The 25397-nt window shown below is 40.6% G+C and overlaps 1 protein-coding gene across 7 annotated transcripts; it reads left to right on the forward strand.

Moving 5' to 3' along the window:
• Positions 1 to 294: 294 nt before the first annotated feature.
• On the forward strand, positions 295 to 24135 carry CTXN3 (cortexin 3). Of its 7 annotated transcripts, XR_012037831.1 has the most exons (4): positions 295 to 485; positions 1478 to 1857; positions 12890 to 13243; positions 20790 to 24135. XR_012037831.1 is itself a non-coding variant. In XM_072840853.1 (3 exons), exon 3 carries the CDS (start codon positions 20889 to 20891, stop codon positions 21132 to 21134), a length of 246 nt encoding a protein of 81 aa, XP_072696954.1. In that variant the 5' UTR covers positions 11648 to 11725; positions 12890 to 13243; positions 20790 to 20888; the 3' UTR covers positions 21135 to 24135. The 7 variants fall into 7 exon arrangements, 5 of the variants coding, with proteins under 5 accessions (XP_072696958.1, XP_072696954.1, XP_072696959.1 ...); XR_012037832.1 differs by lacking the exon at positions 1478 to 1857 and having other exon boundaries at positions 312 to 485; XM_072840853.1 differs by lacking the exons at positions 295 to 485; positions 1478 to 1857 and adding an exon at positions 11648 to 11725.
• The last annotated feature ends 1262 nt before the right edge of the window (positions 24136 to 25397 follow it).

Consider the following 25397-nt stretch of genomic DNA (forward strand, 5'->3'; position numbering starts at 1 on the left):
ATCGCCTTCTACCTGTGTGATATTGGGCAAGTCATATAATCAGTCTATGTCTTAGCTGCAAAATTCAGCTAACAATACTTAGGATTAAATAAATTATTACATGTAAAGCATCTCTAAGATCTTTGGCATATAGTGAAGATATGAGAAAAAATAACTCTGACATATACATTAATGATTCAGAATAGACCTCAATATTTCTTTAAGGTTTCCATTCCAACTTGAGTGTAGGCAGGAGGTTTTAAAATTATACTTGCATTTGAATTTGCTGGATTTATGCTGAAATGAAAAATTATAATGTATTTTATCATGGGAAAATGTGCTGTTATCAGTGGTGCAATCAGAAGACAAAAGATGAAAGTAATATTTATGATTATATAATAGTTGTACTTATATAATAGCATATACTTCTATGTGCCAGGAACAATTTTAAGCTTTTTTTAAAGCTCTTTTTAGTCCTTACAACAACATCTTACCCCGGGAGATAGGTAAGTACTACTATTATCCCCATTTTACATATGTAAGTATATAGGCACAGGGAAAGTGAGAGAGAGGAAGGACAATGCAACTATTTAAATTGCTTTATGTCTTATGTTGACATTAACTATGAACTCCTGCCCTTCCATTAGACCTCATTCTTTTATATGTTTATAATCTATTAGTGTGATATTTAAGTGATGTTTTATATATGAATTGTTTATATAAGATTTTGCTGATTGTTTATTTTATTTTGTGTCATTTGGGGACCGGGTCAAGCTAATTGAGGAATAGACTATGGTGGATGAGTGGTTTCTGGAGATGATTAAGAGATGGGTCAGAGAATTGGAGAAGCCAACACAGATGACAGTTGCTAGCAATAGAAATAATTTTGAAATTACATTATGGTTCAATATGACCAGACTTCAACATAGTAAAGAGGCTTGAATATAGGTACTTACTTATTTTATGGGGAATCTTAATGGCAAAAACTTATCTAGTAAAGCATCATGAGAAACTTTCCATTGAAAGTACTGATGAAAGCATCATGATTTCTAATTACTCTCTGAAATGGCTCTTTATATTTAGGTCTTCGGAGAATATGCTTCTGCTTGAAATCCATTGAATTTATTTTCATTTTAAAAATAGTAGCCTTTGAAAGAAACATAGCTAGTGCTATTACCAACCACTATGTTTGAATTAAACCGATTACTCAAATCATGATGGATTTGAATTAGTTTTCTTTGTGTTTATGAAAACATGTTTGTAGAATTGAATTTTTCTTTCTCATTTATCATTAAGAGGATAGCTCGAGTATTTTAGAATAGCAGTATAATTCCCTATGACTGGTTTACAGGCAACATCAAACTATTTTGATACTCAAAAGGATTGTGGAAAATACTTCCAGATATTTGATATTTTCAATTGTAAAGGCAGGACTGTATATGGATGTTGTGATTGTGCTTCATCTACAACAGACCTAATTGTCTCTTCTGCTCCCCAGAGGGTAGCAAACATACATGTTAGAACTGGGTAGAAGTTCTTGCAGCAGGAAAAGATGCCTCGCCACCTCCTGCCATGCTTCCAGGCTTTACTCCTCAGATTTCAACAGCTGACTTCTGCCTGTGGAGGTGAAGACTTGAGGCAAATCATAATGTAGAGTTACTCCATTTCTTCTTCCTTTGAGAGAAACTGTCTGTAAGGCAATACTGCAGATTTTTTCCTCCTGAAATACATCCAAAAACACTCAAGAAATCTCTCCCTCAACCTTTAGATGAAAATTTCCTTCTAATTTTCCTCCTGAAATACTGGTGGAACCATTCTACCTGGAAAGGTGGAGTTTTTAAAGGGATCAGCCTCCCTTCAGTTATCCCAAAGGAGATGGTGAGTGCTCTGGGAAGCTCATCTAAGCATGGGAAGACAGTAGTGTTATTTTTCTTGTGTGCATATGATAGACATAGAATCATAACATTTTAGGTCTAGTTATAACCTCCTTAATTTAATAGCTGAGAAAGTGAGACCCAAGAGCTAGCTTACTTAGGACACTGTCACACAGCCACTGTAAGAATGCAGATTTCAGGCCTCTCTGCTCTTCTTTACCTCCCGTAGGTCCCAACTCAAAAGACCCAGGAGTCTTCAAGTAACTTTCAATTGTCTTTTCTCAGTGGTAGATTTCACTGCTCTGAATGAGTTATCAAGTCCAAAATTGCATAAGATTCCCTCCAAATTGCAGCTTGCTTACATTCTGGTTATAATATGTAGCCAGAGACCCAAAAAATTTTCCCTAAAATAAAGGAACTCGATATTCTTAAACCAGTGCAACACTGATTGCCTTATTTATTGATACCTCCTGCAGTAAAACATCACTGAGATGGAGTGTGGAGCTCTTTTTGTTCTGAGCTAATTAGAGTACAGTTTTGAGAAATGGTTTTATAATACTAAACACAAACATGAAAAAATATTGATGGGGATTTCTTCTTTGAATCAAGTTACAATAATTTTGTGGATTTATAAGTTAGACAATCTATTCTCTCATCCAACCCCTTCCCAGTGCTATGCTCAGTTGGGGCCACCTATAATGCACTATTTGAACTCAAGAGGAAATGCAACTGTCTCAGTTGAGTGGGAATAGGTAGCAAAGGACCAAGGAACTCAGCTGTGCAATAGTTGGGTTAGTGGTCTTGCCATATAGTGGCCTCTTCAAAACCCCTAACGACCTTAAAACTCTTAAATCTACACAGGAAAGTGAATAGGCCAGTTACTATCAAGAATACTAACTTTAGGTGAGGTTGTTTCTTTGTTTGATTGATTGATTGATTTGGTTGCTCTGAGGAGCTTTTTGTTTCTGCACTCAGGAAGGCATCAGGCTTATGTTCTCAGAGGACAGAGAAGAAGCAGAACCATTAAACAATGTTTATGCCTTCTGGAGTCTCTAGCAGTCTAAACTGATACTTCCATCTTATTAGAATTGTTGTTGCTATTTTAAAATTCTGATTCTACATGCATCCAGGAGAGGGCGTGGCTAAGGTCAAGGAGGTTACAAGGATTCCATAGGGGTGTGCAGTTAGGAAAAAAACCAACAAAACAGTAAAACATGGTGTAGCAGGACAAGGAAGACAAAGACAAATAATATCTCATATCTAAAAAAAAATAACTTTTTTGTAACATTGCAGGTAGGTGAAAATTGTGATCTTTTCTCTAAGGATCACAAACCCAAGAAATGGCTGGTGCCTTATTGTGGAGATCCAGCTCACTGCCTCCCACTTACCTCTCACCCACACCCACGCCATGCTTCTTCCCTCTTTCTGCTGGCACAAGACATTCCTGCAAATGAGAGGCTCAATGCTCAAACTGAGATTTGATGCAGTCTCTTGTATGTCCACATCTACTTACCCTGTCCACTAAGAAATGAATGTTTTTCCAGAGTCCCCTATCAAACTTTTGAGTTATTTTGAGACATGATCATGTCTGTGTATCTGAGGCTATACAGAATACAGGTAGGCAAAAATATTTTAAATGTGATCTTTGTGCTCTTGAGCAAATTGTTTCAACTCCCCAAGTCTTGTCTCTAGGTACCTATGAAACTGGAATAATTATATTAGGTGTCTTGGGATGGTATGGCCCCTATGAGGTACTCAGTGTGATACTTGACCCATTAGGTGTGGAGTCAGGGTGTGGGAGGGGAATCCAGAAACATCAGGCCATGACTTTGCTCACTACAAAAGAGCCAAAGAGTTCTTGGACTGCATTGGAAGGGCAACATGCTAAGTGGACTGTCTTATTGGGCCAAGCTAGAAAGGAGACAAGACATAATCTATAAGAGGACCTAAGAGATCAGAGACTAAAGAAACCAAATAAACCCAGGCAACAAAATCCAGGCTGAGGCTAGAACCAAAGGGGAGGCAGGGAGGCTGAAGCAGGAGACCCAACTGAGGTCAGGGGGACCTGGAAGAGTGACCAGATGGGAGATAATGTTGGGACAGGATGAAGCTTAAGGATGCTGAGATGAGTGAGAGTATATGCCAGAGAAAGATTATCGTGGGCTCGGGATCTCTGGACAGTCACTATGTAAAGAATAAAACTATAGTTAAATGTAATGTAGACTGTCACTGTTTGACAGAGTTCATGTTCCTTCCTAGGAAAGAATTATACTTCTCCTCCTATTAAATTCAGATGTGGCCATGATATTTGCTTTGTCCATGTAATTGAAGCCACCTCATAGAGGCCGTAAGAGCCAGGACATGCTCTACCATGCTCTCTTTATCCTCCACCTCTATAGCTGGTAGAAGCTGTCCCTTTTGTCTCGGTTTTGAAATGAGGAAAATTATCACTTTGGAGCAGAATCCTCAAGTGACCCTTAATGAACATGTAGCAAAAAATAAATTTTGTTATTTTTTGTCACTGAAAATGTGTTTGTTCTTTAATCACAGCATTATCTGGCCCATCTTAACTATACAAATGCAGATTACTGGTTGGAAGCTAGTAATTAATGGTTATGCTTGGTTAGACTTATTTTAATATGGCAGGCAAAGATGACAATGATGTTGCAAGAGAAAACAAGTAGGAAAAAATACAACCATAATGTTTACTTAGGACAACAGAGAATGAAGTCTGTGGTTAAATTTGTTATTTCTGCTAATATCATAGCCAGTCAAAATAAATAAATTAATTAATTAATAGGAGGCCCAGCCTCCTTTATTCTCAAGTATCTTATAGTCTAATCAGAAAGTGATTACATACACAAACACACACAGATACACACACACTATTTTCACTGGATAGAAACACGTAAAAGTGTACAATTCTTGCCATTTTAAGTGTTCAAAGTCTAGGGAGACCAAAGGTATAAGGCTGCTGAATTTTGTTACTGTGATTGTATTGTTATTCTGATTTTCCTAATTAATATTTTACTTTGCTTTTGTGGTGTTGAGTATTAAGAAAATATAAGAAGATTTGTTGTTGACTGGAGTTGCAAAAATAAGTTCCATTATCCTTCTTTGTTGTATTTAGTTTCCTGAGCCAGGTAGCTTTTGAACAGACAATCTATGATGGGAGAAGGGTAATTCATTATTTTACATAAATAGATGTGGTTCTGGAATGACAGGACCAGAGAATGAGAAAGTTTTTTTTGGGGGGACAAAGATGTAAGGAGCTGTAATCAGGTAGACAGACAAAGCATGCACTCCATCTGTAGATGGAAGTCAAGACAGAGCTCCAAGAGCCAGCAAAAGCTCATCTCCAATCATAGAGGCTAATTTTCAAAGGCATGACCAGGGAAGGGGTGACTGTTAATGATGAATGACCCACTTTGCCATCCTGACTTGGCCTAGAAACATAGGCATGTGCAGGGAATGATAGAGATTTTTCTTCATCCTTTCCTCATTTGCAAACACAGCTCTTCTTGGCTTACACATTAGTAATCCATAGTTCACTGAATATCGTATTGGCATTTGACCCAAGCCCCTAACCATATTCATGATACACAATACCAATTGCAGGGCTATTGGCCATACTAAGTGTTCATTTTTCTCAATTGATTCTATATCCATTTCTGAATTAAGAAAAATGTTGAGAACAAGAGCAAGGACCCTTCCTAAAAGTAATGCTGAAGGGCATTCTCATGAGGATGAAAGCAAATGGAAGTGAGACTTAGTTAATATCTGCTGTGCCTCAGGTAATTTGAAAGGTGCGGTGCCTGAGTATTTCAAATGAAGAGTTGCCCTTTTCACAAGCTCTTGAAAATGTTTCCCAAATTAATATTCAATCTCTACTAATTACCCACAAAGCATTTTCATTTGGTGTTAGCAATGTACACTGAACTTCTTAGTGGCTATGTTATTGTGTTTATTTATCTACAATTCCTATAAAATAAAGTTTATAAAAGACAAGATTTTTTAAAGATTACATATGGTGTCTCATGCTTCAACTAAGTAACCACTCTAAAAAAGATCTTATTTTTCAAAATTTGAAAACAAATACATCCAGCCTTTTTTAGATCAGCAAGGGGAAAATTCATTGAATATATAATAAAAGTTATATTCGGCTAGCACTAAGGACATATAATCTAACTCATGGCTTCCTTCAAATGTTTCTGAAATTTAATGGGGTATAAATATATATACACTTAAATTAATGAAGAAGTGGGATCCCTGGGTCGCGCAGCGGTTTGGTGCCTGCCTTTGGCCCAGGGTGCGATCCTGGAGACCCGGGATCGAATCCCAAATTGGGCTCCCGGTACATGGAGCCTGCTTCTCCCTCTGCCTATGTCTCTGCCTCTCTCTCTCTCTCTCTCTCTCTCTCTGTGACTATCATAAATAAATAAAAATTTTAAAAAATTAATGAAAAAGTAATAGAAATTAACTAAATAAATACACACATAACAGAAGTTAGCTAAATACATACATACATACATAACACATATAAAAATAGATGATGTCTGAATGATAGAGGGAAATGAGGGCCATAGTTTAGATTTTATTGCATTGCATGCGATTACAAGAAATCACATTTTAAGTGCACGTAAGATGTTCCAACAGCTCCTAGATGGAGTAGCTTTACTTATAAGCAGAACAGACAACAGCCCTTGAAGGGAGATTCAGGTGTTCAAGAAAGCCTCTGTCCTCAAAGAATTCTCTGCTCACTTGTGGCTGACCCCTAAGATGCCATCACAAGAGACTCATTGCCTGGGTTTCAAGCGAGGGCTTTATTTCTTTTTTAATGGTTTGTCTGTGCTACTCTGACAGTTTCAGTGAAGTGAAATTGCACGTAGTTAAACAATATGCACACGACTAAACAGTCAGATTGCTTAGAAAGGCTTATAATGAAAAGTAGTGCTCCCCTGCGCTACCCTCACCTCTTGGGTCTAACCCCAGGCAGTGCAAAATTTTAGCAGTTGCTCTCTTCACTTCTCTGGTTATTTTCTCATTAACAAATTGACCTCATGCTTGTCTATTTTGTCAATGCTGACATTGTCTCTTCCTACCCTGCTGTCCTAAGTGACAATTTGGCTCAATCTTTGCCAATGCCTCTCCTGATAATTACATCAGGATTCCCAGCCGTCAAGGTGCTGTACAACCCCAGAAGGCAGCATCCCCGGACTTGGCACTTCTTCTTATTTGTAGTTCCACTTCTCCTCAGCCACCCCATCCCTGCTGCCACCCCCTCTGCACTATGTCTGAACCTGCTTCACCAGCTAGCTCTCCTCTGTTCATTTCCTGTCCCTGGAATAGACCAAGCTTCTCTCTGCCTCTCGTTCCACTCTGTTGTCTTCATCACTATGGGCTTTTATTCTGGTCACTGTTCACTGTCACTTTATGGGAGATAAGAACGAATGGGAGGAAGAAAGAGAAGATGGATATAGTTTGAATGGAAATTTCAGGCAGAGGTTCCTTAGGCAGAATATAGTATATGCATAGTTCTAATGATGGGTCCACGAATTTAATTAAAGAGGTCTGGGATACCCTTAGTTTTAAGCGTAAAGCTCTTCCCTCAAGGACTTAAAATGCCTAATTTTGTTGTGAGCAGAGCAGAGTGTACAGATGGCAGATGGAGCTGTGTAATCACTATGTCGTACACCTGAAAGTAATGTGACATTGTCTGTCAGCTCTATTTCAATGAAAAAGTAAAATAAAATACCTAATTTGGCCAATCAGGAAGGGAAAAAAAGCATTTAACTTTATTGTTTTCCAAATGTAGACTTCACATGCACTACGTCATTAGTCATACAGGTTTCTTACTCAAAATACAGATTCTTGGCCTTACTGAATTAAAAAATATGAGCCTATGGGATGCCTGGGTGGCTCAGTGGTTGAGTGTCTGCCTTCCTTCGGCTCAGGGTGTGAATCCGGGGTCCTGGGATCGAGTCCCACATTGGGCTCCCTGCAGAGAGCCTACTTCTCCCCCTGCCTATGTCTCTGCCTCTCTCTCTGTGTCTTTCATGAATAAATAAAATAAAATCTTTTAAAAAAAATAAAAAAAAATGTGAGCCTGGGCCCCTCAAATCTTCACGCTTAACAAGCTCATGAAGTAATTTAATATCCCATATAATAGAAATATAGTTGATAGATACTATTCACACACTATATAAAAATATGTAATAGATATTATTTAAAGACAAAACTGTAGGTGGTAGGCTGGTGTCAAAGCTTGAAATCTAGGATTGGAAGAGAAAGATGTACTCAATGTCTGCCTTTTAAAAAAATAATTAATTAATTAATTTAGACAGAGCAAGGGGCAGAGGGAGAGAGAGAGAGAATCTCAAGCAGACTCCCCACTGACTCTGGAGCTGGAAGTGGGGCTCGATCTCATGACCCTGAGATCATGACCTGAGCCAAAACCAAGAGTCTGATGCTTAACCCACTGAGCCACCCAGGTGCCTCTAAAGTCTGCCTTTTAAAATAATATACTATGTGACTGAAACTTTTGATTGATCCCACTAGAATATTGGAATATTTGTAAAGTTAAATGATTTTTTCAAGCAGCAATCGATTATATCATTCGAAAGATGTAGCAATGAGGCAGCTGAAATTTGCACTCAGCAACTATAGATCATAACTTGTGTTTATGATTATTTCTTCATTCTTCAACCTCCTTTCCATCATTTCCACAGGTTGAAATATCAGCAGTTGAGATTGGTTTTTCATAAGTTTTTTTAACCAGCATTTTAAAAATGTCTTTGTATGATTAGTTTCCTCCTCTGGGTGTTTTCAAATTGATTTTCAGTGGTGAGATTTTTAGTTCCAGAATTTCATCAGGTATGGAAAGTCAGGCTAACAGGTCAGTAATTCTCAGGCCTGTTCTATTTAATTTTCTAAATCATCTTAATATTTTAATCTGCTCAGCCCTCAAAGTGTCCAGGAAGTAGAGGTCCCTTCTGCAGTGCAGCTGTTGAACAGAAAGAATAGTGCCAAAATGAGAGCATAAAAATTGAGAGGGATGGTTTGTATAAAACTCTAATTGGCACTTTATATGACACTTTAAAGGCATTAAGTATTTCAAAGTCATTAAGAAAATTGTTATTATTGTACAAGGCATATAAAAAGAATAAATTTACCCACCAGGCTGTTAACTCCTCAGTATGAATTTCTTTTGAACAGTGAATAATCCATAGTAATGTTCTAATACTTTCATGCTGTAATTAGAATTAATATCTTAAAATTTGCGAATACTATCTCTAAATAGAACAGGGGTTTTCATGATGCATTTCCTTCCTTGATGCTTTATTAATTTTGACTTATAAAGGAAAAAATGAACAAACTTGTTCATTTTACAGGGCAAGCCGTAATATTACATTCTATCAGTGTTGTCTTCTTTCCAAATACATTTCCAGGGAGTTGCAGTAGTTTGTTTCTCATTTCATTTCGAATACTACTCTGTTCCAGATTCATCAGCTACTAATTGAGCATTCAACATACCACAGATGTGATGTGTTCAGAAACGTGTTCAAGAAAAAAAAAAATCAAACCAGGAGGCTGCCAATTTGCAGTTGGACTTTAACCTGCTTGCTTTTAATAATGCTTGAATATAGGTCCTAATTTATAGGCTGGGTGTGAATATTATTAAACCTTCCCTACTGCTCCCTTGCGCTTTGAATGTTCACTGACCTGTGAAGATAGCTGAGTGGATAAATAAACTTACATTTAGACTGGGCACATCAGAGGGATATTATAAATAGAGCTCATCTTGATTTAAAAAAAGCAACTTTATTATTACATGATGTATTGATTTTTTAAAAAAACTAAGAAGAGAGAAAAATAACACATAAACTGACTTTCAATTCTTTTTTATGAATTAAAAGTGGTGAACCCATTAACATGAATCCTAGCCTGCCTGTTTTTCCACCCTTAATTTCATATTCACTGGTGGTTACATGAGTTAAACTTGACGTTCGCCTCTAAGGGCAAATGAGAGATAGTTGAGAGAGTGGAACCAAGGGGGGCACCAAGGGAGAGGAGGGGATCAAGAGGGAAGAGGGCTGAGAGATGGGTTTTGCCATTCCCCTTTCCTCTGTGTGTCCTTTTATCCAGCACTTTCCTGAAGAGAGTGGTCAGCTATGTCCAGTGTTGCCACAAACAGCAAGGAAGATCAATGCCACAAGTTTTTGTTTTTTGTTTTGTTTTGTTTTTTTGCTTGTGATGGTGAGAAGCCACGGATGGCCTTGTGAAATCAAGCCCTATAGAGATATGAGAACATAATTCTGATGTTTGCTGGCTAAGCAGTGAAGGGGAGGTGAGGAAGTGGGAAGCAGTGGAGGTGGGCTAATCTGCCCAGAAGCTTGGCTATCGTTGCTCCATGTGGAGCATCTCCGGGTCCGTACCAGAGAACCTCCCAGAATTGTGCAGTGACAACCTGAACAAACTCAGGCACTGACTTCTCCATAGTTTTCATTCTTTCCCCACCCAACACAGAACATATCTGATGCTGAATAAATAAATTTAGTGAATGTTTCCTGACTACATGAAAGAAAAATGTACATAAAGGAAGAAAATAGATTTTTACAAAGATTCTACTAATAAATGGGAAAAGAAAATCATGTTTCAATTTTGAAGATTATATCAAGAATCAATTCAATTTTCAGAATTAGAAACACAACCATGGTAATGCTAATTATAACAGCTTTGTGTTGGCATAAAGCTTGATGGTTCGTGAAGCATTTTTTTTGTTTTTATTTTTTTATGCATTGTCCATTACTTTATGAAAAAGTGCAGCATGGGACAGACATTAAGGGAAGGATCATAATCTAAATAATATTCAAGGTGAGACCCACAGTTAGAATGTAGAAAAAGTTCTTAAAATAGATTTCTGATAATATTGACTCCGGATGTTGTGTGGTTAAAAAGAAGGTGCTGAATTAACACCCAAGAGTAACCTTGGGATCAGAATGTGTTAGAGAAGCATAGCATGAAATCATCCTATTCACCACAAATCCGTGTTAGTCTGAGCTTTGTACAGGTCTGTGTAGCATTCTAGATTCCTGATTTAAAACTGGACCAGAAAGCAGACATTTGGAGAAGAACTTAGAGGGAAGATAAAGAGAGCATTGAAGTCTAAAGAAACACGACCTACTATGAAATGTTCAAGGAACTCGACTTTTCATCAATCCTTATTCATTGTTTCAGAATTCAGGATGAGTCACATAATATGGCTTCATGGGGAAGGGCTCACTCCCATCATTTCAACGGCAATGATCTTACAAAAGAATATCCAAACTTGGCTGCAGGATCTTCACCGAATGCCCTTTGGTTTACCTAGTTCAGCTTCGTCAGGGGAAGAGCACACTCACAAAATTGTGCAGTGGTTAATGACTGACTTTTTTTGCAGCCAGGATAGAATGAGAAGAAATATGCCATCCCATTGAGGCCAAGTAAGCCATGGAGGAGTTAGTTGGAACAGAGGTTGTCAGAATGGGGTATGGAATCTAATTCTCTGGAGAGTTTTAAAAATAGGCCAGGCACTTGTCTCTCTGGGGTGGTTTCAGGCTGCAGAGGAGCTGCAGGGCAGCCATGGCCTCTCGTGTTCCCTTCCACCTCTACGAGTCAATAGGGTAAAACAATATCTGAGGAGGCCTCCCGGGCAGGGTGAGCTCGTAGTAACTCAGGCTTATTTCTAACTAGAGTGCTTTCTCACCCCATGGAATGATAAGTATATAAGTATGGGTGGGGTCAGAATGTTCCCTGAACCACACTCTGTTGGCATTACTGAGACAGGTCACTCATCCACCAGCGCTGTCGGCTGAAGAGCACAAAGGAGACCAGTTAGTATTGACAGTGTTCTGTTGGATTTCATATGTCTCATTGTTGTGTGTGTGTGTGTGTGTGTGTGTGTAAATACAGTCAGGTAAACTCATCAGAAAGGAAATTCAGTTAAAAATCTGGAATGCCAGAGGGAAAGGACCTGCAGTGAGTTTAGCTCCTAATGTCAAGCATTTGATTGCGACATTAGATCATGGCATTCGGCATTTACATTTTCTTGGGTCTGAGGTCTACCCAGGGTTGTTGTCTGCTGCCAGCAGATGGAGATTTGCCTCCTAGACAATGAGCTCTGTTCCAGTCCCCTACAGCTACTGGGTAATGGCCGGCTTCTCGCAAGAGCCCAAGAGACAGCAAAGCTGACAGGCACCGTCAGAGTGAGCTTTAAATATCATGCACCCCATCATTTGGTGGGTGGGTGTTGTTGCTAACTGTGCTTCCACTTCAACAAAGAAAGTGGTGAGTTGCCAAAAAACAAGGATGTTCCATCTTAAGGATTGTGTTGAATTCTTTCCAGAGAAGTACTTAAAAAAAAAAAAAAAAAGATGAATTTTATCCTTAAACATTTTCCAAATTTATTTAGGCATTCTATCCAAGGAAAATAATTTAAGGATTGTGCCATGTAACTAGAATCCATAGAATTATAACAACTTTCTCTCACCAAAGGTCTGTCATTATTCAATCAGTGGTCTCTGGCAGCCTGCGTGGGGTGGGGTCCCTGCCAAGGTCATGATCGTGCAGGCTGGCCAAAGGATACACTGGACCTGGCAACCTACCTACGGCCTAGCAAATTTACAAACAGGTGGTAAAAATATGATTTTTTAAATTGTTCTTTCCCTTTCACCTCCCGTAATTACTGCTTTTCTGAAAGGTCAATTCTGTTTTCTTTAGGAAAAGGAGCCTTTCCTTGGTTTTCCAAATACTATGTTGATACCCTTCCTTAGAAGGCTTCCCCTTAATTAAGTTGGCCGGAAGGTCAGAAGCCATAATCAATATAGGGGCTGGTTGCTGCAAGGTGCTAATTGACATCCCCAAAGAGCAATAGTGTCAACAATCAATAGGGGAGAACAGAGCATTGGTAGATTTATGGCTTTGATTTTGAAAAGGTATGGGAATGCCCTGCGATGTTTTCCCCCGTACTCCTTTTGAATGTTAATGCTTTCTTGAAGATGATTTCAGACACACTGCTAGGATACTGCCTCTACTCACTGAAGCAGAAGCCTCTGAAGAGTTGCTGAGGCAGAACTGAAATCATGGCTCGCCACAAAGAAGCAGCCGTATTGGCCGCTCACGATGCCCTCACACAGAAAGACGATGCTCCTTTAACTCGGGGGTTTTAATGGGAAGTTTCTAAGCCTGAAACAACAGCTTTGGAGCTGGGGTGTGCCATCAGCTGCTTGCAGCTACCACTGTCTACTGCTTCAACACAGCTTGGTCGGGAAGGATGGAAACTAAAGAGGCTTGTAACTACCTGTAACAGTTCCACCAGGAAATGGATCAAGTGTTTGCTCAGCCAGATCCAGGTACTTGACCAACACTGTGTCTTTGATGAGCTAATTAATGCTTTTCTCTAACTTTACGATTTATGCATGAGCAATAATCGCATGGATGCCTTTTCCATCCAAGTTCTGAATTTAGATCTAGATGTCAGATGAAGTCTAATTAAATAGTTGCTAGGTCAAGCTAATATGAAGGGGTGAAATGGAATGATGCCTTGATTTTCAAAGCATGCTTAAGTTCACAGTGCTACCGATGCTGGATAGGGAGTAGTAAAACAGGCTTTTTTTTTTTTTTTTTTTTTTGGCTAAGCTGCAGTAAATTAGTCTGGAAAGCTATTTGCCCATTATAGTAATTTTTCCATTCGCCTACAACATCCAGCCTTCTGAAAGGGATGTTTTAATTTGTTCACAAAGGATCACAACTTAACAACTCATAATGATAGCGCTGACCATCCCTGGTGTCCCTGGGTGGTAAGCACGGTGCAGCCCCAGCCTTTTGAGATATCAGCAAGCACTCTCTTTCACTGGGAAACACACACAAGGAACGAGAAAGCAAACTCGGGTATGACAGTAAGGTTTATCATTTGCAGCGAAACTTCCGGTTTGCCTATAGTGCCTTTTGGTACCCCAGTCACCGACAGGGCACTCACACGGGATTTTTCTGATGTTCTCAGCTAGGCTGCAGCCTTGCTCTGCAGTCCCTTTAAAACTCTTCTAGCAGAGGTCAGGAGGAAGATGAAGGCAGGGAAGAAGTGAAGCTGAGGTTAGGGCTCAGGCTGAGAGGAGGGTCTCCTGCTGACCCAGAGCTGGCAGGCCAGGAACAACAGGATCCACTCCCTAACCCAAGCAGACATCTGCAGGCTGACTTTGCAGTGACAGAGGGAGCAGACCTCCCAGGACAGCACTGGGGGCTGGCAACCATTCCAGAACTGCCTGTTGACATTCGTAGCTGACCGCATTCACATGGATTCCAAGCCATTGTTTTAGGGCTTTCGAGTAGCCCTGGGTCTATTGGTTGAGTGTATAAAGTAATATCTATCTTCTGCCATCCTGTGAATTCTGAAACATCAGGGCTATTGTATCATATCAAGAGGTCTGTATTCAGAAAAGAAAAATATGGAAGTTGCCATGTGTTTATGTGAGAGAAAAAAAGGAGGTATATGTTGTTTAAAATACTTGAAGTGCCTAGAAAGAGCCAGGAAATTTTTAACTGAATTCTGAATTTCTGGGCTGGTCACCAAGAGGGCCAAGAATTCTTTCAATTTATAGGAAAGATTTTATATCTTGGTGTGTATATCCTGGAATGCAAATTACTGTTCACTGGGCTCATACACAGCATTTCCGCAAGATTCATAGGTAATAACTTTTGTTTATACAGTGATCTGATTACTTAGATGATGAGGTGGCTTTTGAGGAAGGCTCACGGTTATAGGGGAAGATATATAATAGGGTCGCAGGGGGTGTTTACACGTCTGGGGTGTGAGGGTTGGGATGGAGGGTGGAGTATATCTCCAGAGACTCCAGTTATGCAAACAGCAATGCAGCTGAAGCTTTGTTTAGCTCAAAAATAGAGATGATTCTATTTAGCATCACTCTCAGGATATGTATTACGTTAATCATTGAAAGGCATGTTAACATTTCAACAGTCAGTTTTGGAACTGTTGAAGAATAATGCAGCGCTTGGAGGAACTTTGTCTCTGCTAGTCATTACAAATTCAGTCCTGCCTACCTAGCCAGTTCCCTTCCCGGTACAGTCTACAGAGTGGTCTCACTGGTCTGCCAGATAAATATAAATAAGATACACAGGATGTCTTTGTAGGACAAAGTGTCCTGTCCGTCCCATGTGATTGTACAAACCCTGAGTGTTCTTGCTCAGTAGACTCACTGTTTTTGCATTTACTTTTGAAAACATGTCAAGTCACATAACTAGGTTTCTGGCCTAGAAGTTTTAAAAATGAGGTGTGGCACTTCTGTGGCTTAGAGGTACTTAAAATACAGACAGCATTGCTTCACTGCACCCTGCACACCATTAGCAGCCACAGGATGACTGACTTTTCTACTCATTCCTTCGTGCCCTGAGAGAAACATGCGAGTCAGCATCCTTAGGGGAATACTTCTCTTCTGATACCTGATTTTTTTTGATTTGGGGGCAATTTACTTATAATCTCCATTCCCTGGTGTGCTTGTTAGAAAGAAATTAGAAACATCATTTTGTGCAAAAAATGGTATAAAGAGGAAACACTCATTCATCATCATATATTTATTGAATGCTCACTGTGTGCTAGGCAGGACTCCTCTTGTGCTGCATCTGCTATCACTATGACCATTGCAACCCAATGCAGAAGGGGGTTGGGTAGGTGAAGTGATGGGCACAAAAGTGAGAGGGTGGGATTATATGCCTATGGGCAGCTGCACAGAGCAAGGTGCCAGATGCATCCAACTAATTCTGTTGCTGTCACTTTAAAGATGAGAAAAGAAATGTATCATTGCTTTCAGGTATATTTGCTTCATATAAAGTAATTTTCCTTCCTGTTAAATTATATAATACGATGTTAACAAAATGAAATGCCCAAAGGATCCCAGCTTGCAAAGGGTACATGTTGGCATCTGTAGTGTCCAGGTAAGATGTCAGGCTTCAGGATATTTTAAAGAGCTGATCTTCCCCACCAGCCATGCAGATCAGCTAAGAAAGCCTTGAGCCCTGGAATAGAAGGGTGGCAGCTAATTTTTGTATTTGATGGGACCCGACCCATCAGCATTGAAGCCAAGGAAAATGTGAAAAATCCCAATAACTGCTTTGCAAATCATGAAATCGGAGACTATTAAAGTGTCATTGTGACTCAGACTATCTCTGATTCTTTGAAATAAGATCTATTTCAAACACAATGGCCTGACATCCCTGGCTGGCTGGATGACATGTGCTTTTTACTCCTGCTTTGTATCAGCAGGCACCTCAAAATTTGAATTCAGTTCCTTGGATTGTAGGGGGCCAAAGATTTGATTCAACCTCTATTTAAAAAGGCAGTGACCCCAGAGCTGCAGAGAATTCCCCCAAGGAGCTTGCCACTTAGTAAGGGGACAGAGTTGAACACCCTGGGGACTCATCCTGTACGAGGTGGTGCTGCAGAATGCAGGTGCGGTGCTCCCGAGGGCAGAGCAAGAAGCACCCTGTGCCTCTGGCGCAGGGACAGATGAAGGCCCCGCCAAGGAGGTGGGATTTGGTGTGAACTCCGAGGGAGGGAGCGAAATCCACAGGCGGGAATAGAGTGAGGAGGAGGGCATTAGGCAGGGAGCATCATGATTAAATGCTCAGAGGTGGGAAACAAGCCTGGAGGAGTTCAAAGAACAGCTGGCGTTAGATGGAGCTGCAGAGCAGACCCAGTGAGGACGGTCTCCTCAGGTGTCTGCAGACTTGATCACATGTAAGTTTGTTCTTCTTGGGCCATTTTACCACAAACCAAATGCAATTTGATGTTTGCTCCTGTTTCACCTAACTATGAAAATAAATGAAGAACTTACAAGAATTCCAGTGTCGGAATATGACCTGATTTGTCATCCAGAGAACAGAGGTATCAGGTCTGTAGGGGAGTCAATGGGCAGTTGGGGTCTTGGGTCGTTGGAAAGGAAAGGTTTTCTTGAGGGAAGAAGGGGTAAGATTTGAGCTGAGAAAGATGGATCTTGGCGCAGTATTGTAGGAAGTATGGGGAGGGCAAGAGAGGCCTTTGGCAGATTATTCTAAGGAAGGTGAGTGGCTGCTAGTGATAATGACTATGGCTTAGAGGAACTGCTCACATGGGGCTTTGTAGGTACCACAGAGGGTTTTATACTTTGTGACTATCACCTAGTCCGGGGAACTTGACTTAAGACAGGGGATGTGTGACACAATTTTTGAGATGGCATCTTTTCATTATGTTTTCCTTGGTGGTCCAGTATTGAAATTAGACTTTATTGTGTCCAGAGCACATACAAATGGACCTGCGAAGGGAAGACATGAATGTGCTGCGTGAAGGGGAAGCCAGTTAGGATTAAAATATGGTCATGAGTAACTGTGGCCCTCTTGTACTGAAAATAACCGCCTTTTGTTATTGTTAACACTTAGGTAGTTGCGTCGGAATTCTTTGAAATAATTTACTTGCCCAGATTTCTCTCTTTGTCTGAAAGGCAGATTTCATTATTCAGGTAAAAGCAGTCTGAACATTTTACAAGGATCATTTTTGCCAAAAAGGGACACTTCACTCTGAGGCAGATATTTTTAAAAATGTTGATGTCTTTGCGTATTTTGGGACTGTGATGGTCAAACATTTATTTCTTGTTCTGCATCTTACTCTATGCGATGTTGCCTTTAACTTCAATGTGCTGTTGAGCTTTCCAAATTTGTAAATTATTGATTAGCTGATTGCGGGTTTAAAATCAAGCAGGCTTTCCCAGGGATTTCAATCAGTCCCAGGCAAAGCTGTGAAAGAACTGGCTTTACTTCCTGGGTCTCCGTATCCCCATGTCCCTTTATAACCATCTCTGGGTTTTCTCATCTGTACCCACCATCCCTCAACCTCCCCAAGACTTTTTTCTCTTGGGCCATCTGTCCTCAGCACCCCACATCTGCTCCTCCCAAACCCCAGTGGCCCTTCATTTCCAGCAAGACTCATCGGTCTCCTTACTATCTACCACATTTCCCCTCCTTGAAGTTAAGAGCAGTTTTCCTAGACAAATCCCTGCTAGTGTGTTAATGTGTCACTCTCATTGGTGAAATACTGCAATATACTAAGGGGCTTTGAGGATTTGGCCAAATGAAATTATTTTAATGGGAACTTGGTTATCACAGTATAGCTGGGACAGGAGAGGAGGCTGACAATTTATAAAGAGCTGTGGTGTTTTCAAAAGGCTTTCATCTCCGTTTTCTCGTCAGTTTGGTTTATCAGGAAGGGGTGGGTGACAGAGGGTTGGAGGATATGTGTTTATATTTTACCAGGCTTCTCAAAAACATGTGAGGAAGCTGTAGAGAGGCTTAACCATATTCTTGCATCTGCCTTTTAATCAGAATAGGGTTAATTAAAAAACTAAATTAAAACTGATTTTTAAATCATTCTAAGGGTTGGCTTCCCTGCAAAGAAGCCAGGCTCCAGACTCATTTACAGGAAGACAGAAGAGGGAAATGTGGCTGATAACCTGAATCAGGATGACTGGGTTACTTGCTGGGGCTTCTTGGAATGGTCGCCCATCCCTGCAGCCCCCACATGGATGGTGGATCAGCTTAAAAACCTGAGTTATGGAGAAGCCTAGGAAGTATGAGATGATGAGCTAGGAGAAAAGGAGTTGGCATTTTGCCTTGTATGAATGACAAGCCTGGGGTAGACTGCTCTTGGGCATCAAGATGGCTCTCATCAAGTGGACACGAGGGTGCGAAGGGAAGGACAGAACAAGGTATTGCTATTTTGGCCACCCAGCCTATGGCCAGGGAGTCGGCACAGGCTCAATTCTCCTGTTTTCAATGAACTTCACAGATCCAGAAATCTTTATGTGGTACTCGTACACAGTTAATGGTCTTCAATTTTCCTATATTTCCTTTCTGGGTTACATAATGTTTTTGTATAGAACTTCCTGAAAATGTATCGCTATCTCAGCTGTGTTAAGAATAGACAAAGAAAAGAGCTATGGCCTCATTTGGCCTGGAGGAAAAATGGACATAGAGTGGGATTCTAGTAAGTCTGTGGGGAGGGCAGGGTCACAGTGATGGGAATCCTTGGGAGGACATGGAAGGATGGCTCAGGCATTTATACCTCTAGCAGCACTCGACTTTCTTGTGACCCAGCCCTTAGTGAATTTTATACCTGCTATGAATAAGTCTAGTCTGGATATTTCTTGGGGCCCTTTCTGGAAGCAAGCACTAAGGATTGCTGCATTGGAAGCCCTGGCCACCCTTTCCAGCCCCCTCTACTCAGCTCAGTTTTCTGCTGAGAGTTAACACCCAAGGATGGGAGGGTGCTTGAAAATAAGCAAATCAAACCAGACCCAGTCCAACAACGTCCTCTATATCAGGGGCTGATTTTTTAAGAAATACCATCAAATTTTATCCCAATCTTGCTTCAAAATAAAAATGGATGATAAACAGATCTACTGCAGCTATTCCAGCCTTAAACAAAATTTAGTCACAGAGCTGCAAAATATTCTTTCTCCCCAAACTTGTAACTCCTTCCTTGTAGACACTGGTTGTAAATCCTTTTATAAACTGTGTCTTAAATTGTGATTTTATAAACTTTGAAGTGTCAACATACATATAAGCTGTTATTATGATCACTAATGCTGTACTTCAAGGCAACAAGTTAAATGTAGAAATATTGTTTTCTAGCTTTAAGTCATAATTTCTATTTTTATTTGGTTGCTTATTTTCATTGAATATCCTTTCTTTTGAATCACTGTTAATTCCCATGCTACTTTGCTACACAATTTTTCATATAAACAGACTCATACATAGATTTAGTTCTCTGTTTTTTATGGCCTTTGTGTATGCTCCAACTCGCCTTTAAAGACAGTCATATCCACATATCTTAATTTTTCTCCCAGTAAAATGGCTATAGTGATAACTTATCTTCTTCCTTCTCTTCCTCTTTATCAAATGGTCTTTAACAGTAGGAGGCCACTGTAAAGCTTTTAAAAAAATACAGCCAATCAATTCCTTCTCCCTAGCTGAGTTCTCGGGGTCAAGTATTGAACCTGGTCTTTGTTGGCTGAAGAAAAAAGAAAAGCAGCAGGAGCTTGGTGGTCTGGGAGTCTGAGATGCCTCATTTCTCCCTTGGCTCAGGCAAGAGAAAGAGAAAGAGAAGCATTCTGGCTTCCACAGTCATGTCTGAAGTGAAGCAACTCTTAATTTTCCTTGTTTTTCTTCTTTGTATATTTTTCAAAGTGTTTTTGCAGACATTCATTCTCATAGTGGCACCATGAGATACACAGGCATTGCTGATTCCATTTTTATAGCTTAGTGACCTCTCCAAGGGCCCATACTCATTTAGCAGTAAAATGGAAGCCAGAGGCTGAGGCCCAGAGCCCGATACTCCATGAGAGTTCCCTGTTAAGCACCTTTTCCAAGCCTTAATTTCCTTCCACTGGAGCTATAGTGGTCTCTGCTCTCACGGAGCTTGTAGTAGAGTGGCTAACCTATGTTGTGTTTAGCTACAGCGTTGGCACATGGCTGGTGTTCCAACAGTGGTATCATTATAAGGATGATGTGAAAGTCATGTGATTGGAGGGAATCTAGAAGAGACCTGGCAGGGGACACTGGGCTCGGATGTCAAGTTGGCAGCACACCCTGAGGTCAACACTACCTTGCACATTTCTCATCTTCTGTACTCTGTTTGTCTTCCCTGCCCATCCCTCCTGGCCCCAGGTGGCTGCTCTGAGGACAATCTGGTAATTTCATGCAAGAGTAAAAGATTCTTCCCCATAATTACACAGAATTGAGCACGTCTGGGAAAAAGCTTGGAGATTCCTTGTTTTCTCTGACAAATAGGACTGTGAGAGTAGAAATAAACTGCTCCTTAGTAGTTATCCTGTCTCTTTCCCTTTCTTCCTGCAGATCACTCAGTGGCTCCACGGTGCAGCCACCATGATCTCAGCAGACTGATGATGGAAGAAAAGGAAACTGCGAGATCCCGAGCTCCTGCTTCTCTGGACGATGGATGGAGGACAGCCCGTCCCTTCAGCCCTAGTGCCCCTTGAGAATGCATCACCAGATTCTAGCATGTCTCTGGAGCAGAAAACCACATTTGTCTTTGTGATTTTGTTGTTCATTTTCTTGGGCATCCTCATTGTCAGGTGCTTCCGGATCCTTCTGGACCCATATCGGAGCATGCCGACCTCAACCTGGGCGGATGGACTTGAAGGCCTGGAGAAGGGGCAGTTTGACCATGCCCTTGCCTAGCAGAGGGGGAGCAGGACCCCCTCCTGAAGGGGTGAAGTGCATCATGTCTTGGCGAGGAATCCTCTTTAGTCAATGTTCTTAGCACCAAGTTTTAACAGCACCTGGTCGTAGGCCTACAATCCCTCATTTATTAAACATGCCATTAGGTTTTGAAGGATATTGGAGATGAAGGTTTCTAACAGTCTCCTGAAATAGGAAGTCTTGAATTTCTGTGTTTACTCCTGAATGAATATTGCCAAAGGTGTGCGGTGGTGAAAGCAAAGAACATTGGCAATGAGACAAACTTTGCCATAAAATGAAGTGCTCTCCCACCCAGCCAGAGAGTGGAGAATGGAAAGGATCTGAAACAAATCTGGTCACAGGGCCATGAAGAGGCTTCCTTGTTCTCAGCGTGTCCCTCAGTTGGTTTTATTTGCATGGGAATCCAGGTCCTGGGCAGAGACTCACTCTGAGAAGCTGAGTGAACCCAGAGGAGCACTGGGAATCAAAGCATTAGGGTGTGCTTAGCAGAAACAGTCCCCTCTCTGGAAAAGATGAGTTAGGATGACCTCATTTTATTTCTCAAGTAAAACTGAATTCACAGGCTTATGGAGCTTTGAAAACTCTCCACCAGGCCAAGTACATTCTAGGTATTCATATTAATAAGCAGTGTAGACGTAGCTATACATAACTTGAATTTACTTTCTTTACATAAATGATTGAAAGAATGATTTGTGAGTGTAGCTATGAGTTTTTTTTTTTTTAAAGAAAAAGTTAATTGTTTAGAAGAGAAGACTATACTATACGCTGGCAAACTGAATTTAAATTAAAAAAATAAAACAAAATAAAATAAACGAATAAAATAAAATAAAACGAATAGAAGACTTTCACAGTCTTAAGAGGAATGTATGTTTGGGGCTGAAGAGAGAAGCCAAATAAAACTCTTCAAGAAATGATACTGTCTCCTCTCCTATGTCACTGAGACGAATGCACTGGTGGCAGCATGTGACAAGAAGCTCAGAGGATGAGCACTGTTCTGAGAGACAGGAAAGGCTGCAAGGTCATTGAGTTCATCCGTCTCCCATTTCAGAAAGGACTCCCACACATCGTCCTGTGCACATACGACCTATTCGAAGGCCTGTTTAAGACCACCAAAAAGAGAGATGTGAAAACCTCTTATTCCCACTTCTCTTGGTAGGAAAACCTTGTGTCTCAACTAAACCCCTGAGGCTGTACTTATAATCGGTGTCTTCTAATTTTCTCCTCAGCTAGCCATCCAATTTTTTTTTTATTATTAATTACAAAAGTTAAAAAAGCCAACTATGCCTGAAAAAGCAGCCCTTAGTAAAACTGCTTTCTTGTCTTCCCTATTTTTCTTTAACATTCTTTGTAGGGCCTGCTGTCCAGATTTCTCCCCTCCTCATGTTCCCTCATGACTTTCTTTTTAAAATTTTAAAAATTGATCTCTACATCCAATGTGGGACTCAAACTCACAATCCCATGATCAAGAGTCACACACTCTTCCAAATGAGCAAGCCAGGGTCCTCTTGATGTTTTTTTTATTTAAAAAATAATAGCTTTATTGAAATATAATTCACATACCATAAACTTTACATTTTGAAAGTGTACAATTCAGCAGCTTTTAGTACCTTTCCAGAATTGTGTGACCACTGACACTAATTCTGGAATTCTATACTAGTAGTGAAGTCTCATTCCTTTCCTCATAGCCCCTGGCAATCTCAAATCCACTTTCTGTCTCTCTGTGGTTGCCAGTTCTGGACATTTCTTTTTTTAACGATTTTATTTATTTATTCATGAGAGAGGCAGAGACACAGGCAGAGGGAGAAGCAGGCTCCCCACTGGGAACCTGATGTGGGACTTGATCCCAGCACCCAGGATCTTGGCCTGAGCCAAAGGCAGACACTCAACCACTGAGCCCCCCAGGTGTCCCTCTGGACATTTTATATAAATGGCATTATAGGATACGTGAGCTTCTGTATATGGCTTTTTTCACTTAGCATGTTTTCAAAGTTGGCTCATCCATGTTGTATCCCTCCTTTGCATGGCCAACTAATATTCCACTGTTTGGCTGTACTATGTTTTGTTGGTCCATTGGTTGTCATGGTTATCCAGTAGCTAGTATGAGGTGTGCTGCTATGAACATTTGTGTACAAGTCTTTCCTTCAAGCCTATGCTTTCAATTCTCTTGAGTATATTCCTAGAAGTGGATTTGCTGGGTTCTATTCAAACTCTATGTTTAACTTTTTGAAGAATCTGAGACTGTTTCCCAAAGTGGCTGCATCATTTTACATTCCTGCCAGCAATGTATGGGGCTTTTGATTCTTTTCTTAACTCTCTCCAACTACTCAAATTTCTTCTTTAGCTATACACTTTATAATGGAACACACCATTTCAAGAATGAGTCTGATTAAAAAGAGAGAACCACCTCGTGGTATCTACATGCTGCTAGTTCACTGATGCCTCCGAAGAGCCTTTGCTTTCAGATCTAAAGCAACACACTAATGCTTATCTGCAGCCATCCTATGGTCTGTTATGTCACCTGAATATTTTTTTCTGTTTTGCTAATACGTATTTCTTTAACCCACTAATTAAAATGTTTTCTTTTTTATTCAAATGTACCATGTCACATGTGTTCCTATTCAATTTCTTCTATTTTATTGAGTCGATTTAAATCCATTCAAGTGTTTACTAAGCACTTGCTTTGAGCATGGCACTTTTAGCACTGGAGAGATAGGAAAGGTACAGGGCTAGTTCTTGCTTTTGAAGTACCTTTCAACCTTGTTGGAGACCTAAGAAATGAAAGAAGGCATGTGTCTGAATCCTTGCTCAAATGCTTGATATGGACTTACAGTTCCCATACTAACAAAATCATCTGGAAACTTAAAAAAATATACATGCCTCACACACACTCATTGTTCTTGTAAAAGTTGTACATGATCATGGTAAAATAAAAATGTATAAACATCATGGAGAACGATAAAGTAAATATTCATAGCCAAAATTCTGCCTCCTTAGGTCCCTCTAATTCCAGTTTCTTCAGGGGAGCTTGCTGACAGTGTAGACTGCTACAGCCTTCCATCCCCAGAGGTTGATTCTGTAGAGCTGGGTCAGTGAACAAATGCTGCGGGAGACAGAACATGGGAGAGATGGATGTGGGCCAAGACCCAAGAACTATCTCAGGATGCAACTACTTGGGTGTGATGGTACATGTTTCAATGTTGGGTGTAAAGATCTATGCAATAAAAGTCGTTGTTAGGAGATCAATTCTATCTTGGCCTAACAGGACGGAGATGCTTGGGGTCTATGCAAAAGAGAAGAGGAAGGAAAGAGAGTAAGCAACAGAGAAAGGAAAAGGGGTGTGGGTGTGGGGCTTGCTGGGAAGAGAAGTTGGAGCTCATGCAGAGACAATAAAGGGGCACCTGAACACCATTTTGTCCTTAAAAGCAAAATGAAGTGTGGGAGTCAGTGCAGGTTGGCGAGAAAGAAAATGACATGAGGAGTGGCTGTCAGTTCCAGTTTGTGCAGCCTTGTCGGGGCAACATTGGGATCCGCTTCTATAATGGGAATGGACTGAAATAGCCACCTGCCCTCTGAGGCTTGGAGCCCAGGAGTGCCAGGAAGTGCAAGAGGGCCTCCTGAAGCCTGCTCTCTGTCTTTCCTCCCTTCATTCCTCACTCCATTTTTGTTTCTTCTTCTCAGATTACTGTTCCTTGTTCAAGCTGCCCTCCCTGGGTCTCCCATGTTCCACTCCTCCCTGATCCAGAGTGAGAGTACCAATACAAGTGATAAAGAGCTCTGGGCTATTCAGAGTCAATCGATCCCTCCTGTGAGAAGTGCTAACTCTCTGTTTTAATTACTTGAGGCTCCTTGGGGTGAACAGCATATTCTCAAAAGGTCACCTAAGCCCTCTCTTTCCCAGCTTTCTGGCTTCGGGAGTTACAGTGCAGCATTTAGCCTACCCTACAAGATATTTATAACAAGTGCAGCTGCCCTCTATCGTGTATATCTGCATCCCAGGATGAAAAAAATTACTTTCCCAAGGTCACTCTAGAGTAGAGCTGCCTCTCGATTCAGAAAAAATGTGGCTAACTCATTCTCGGGCTAACCCCAAGTTCTAGACCAACATTGTTCCCTCCAAGAGACCTTTTTTAAAATATCTTAAGCACTGAGCAAAGTAAGTCTAACATGGGGCGTGAAGCAGATTAACTTGACTCCTGCTGTTGAAGTAATGAACATTCCAGGCCAGATCATTCTTTAACTATT

The sequence above is a fragment of the Canis lupus genome, chromosome 10, assembly GCF_048164855.1.
Source record: "Canis lupus baileyi chromosome 10, mCanLup2.hap1, whole genome shotgun sequence".
NCBI classification, from domain to species: domain Eukaryota; kingdom Metazoa; phylum Chordata; class Mammalia; order Carnivora; family Canidae; genus Canis; species Canis lupus.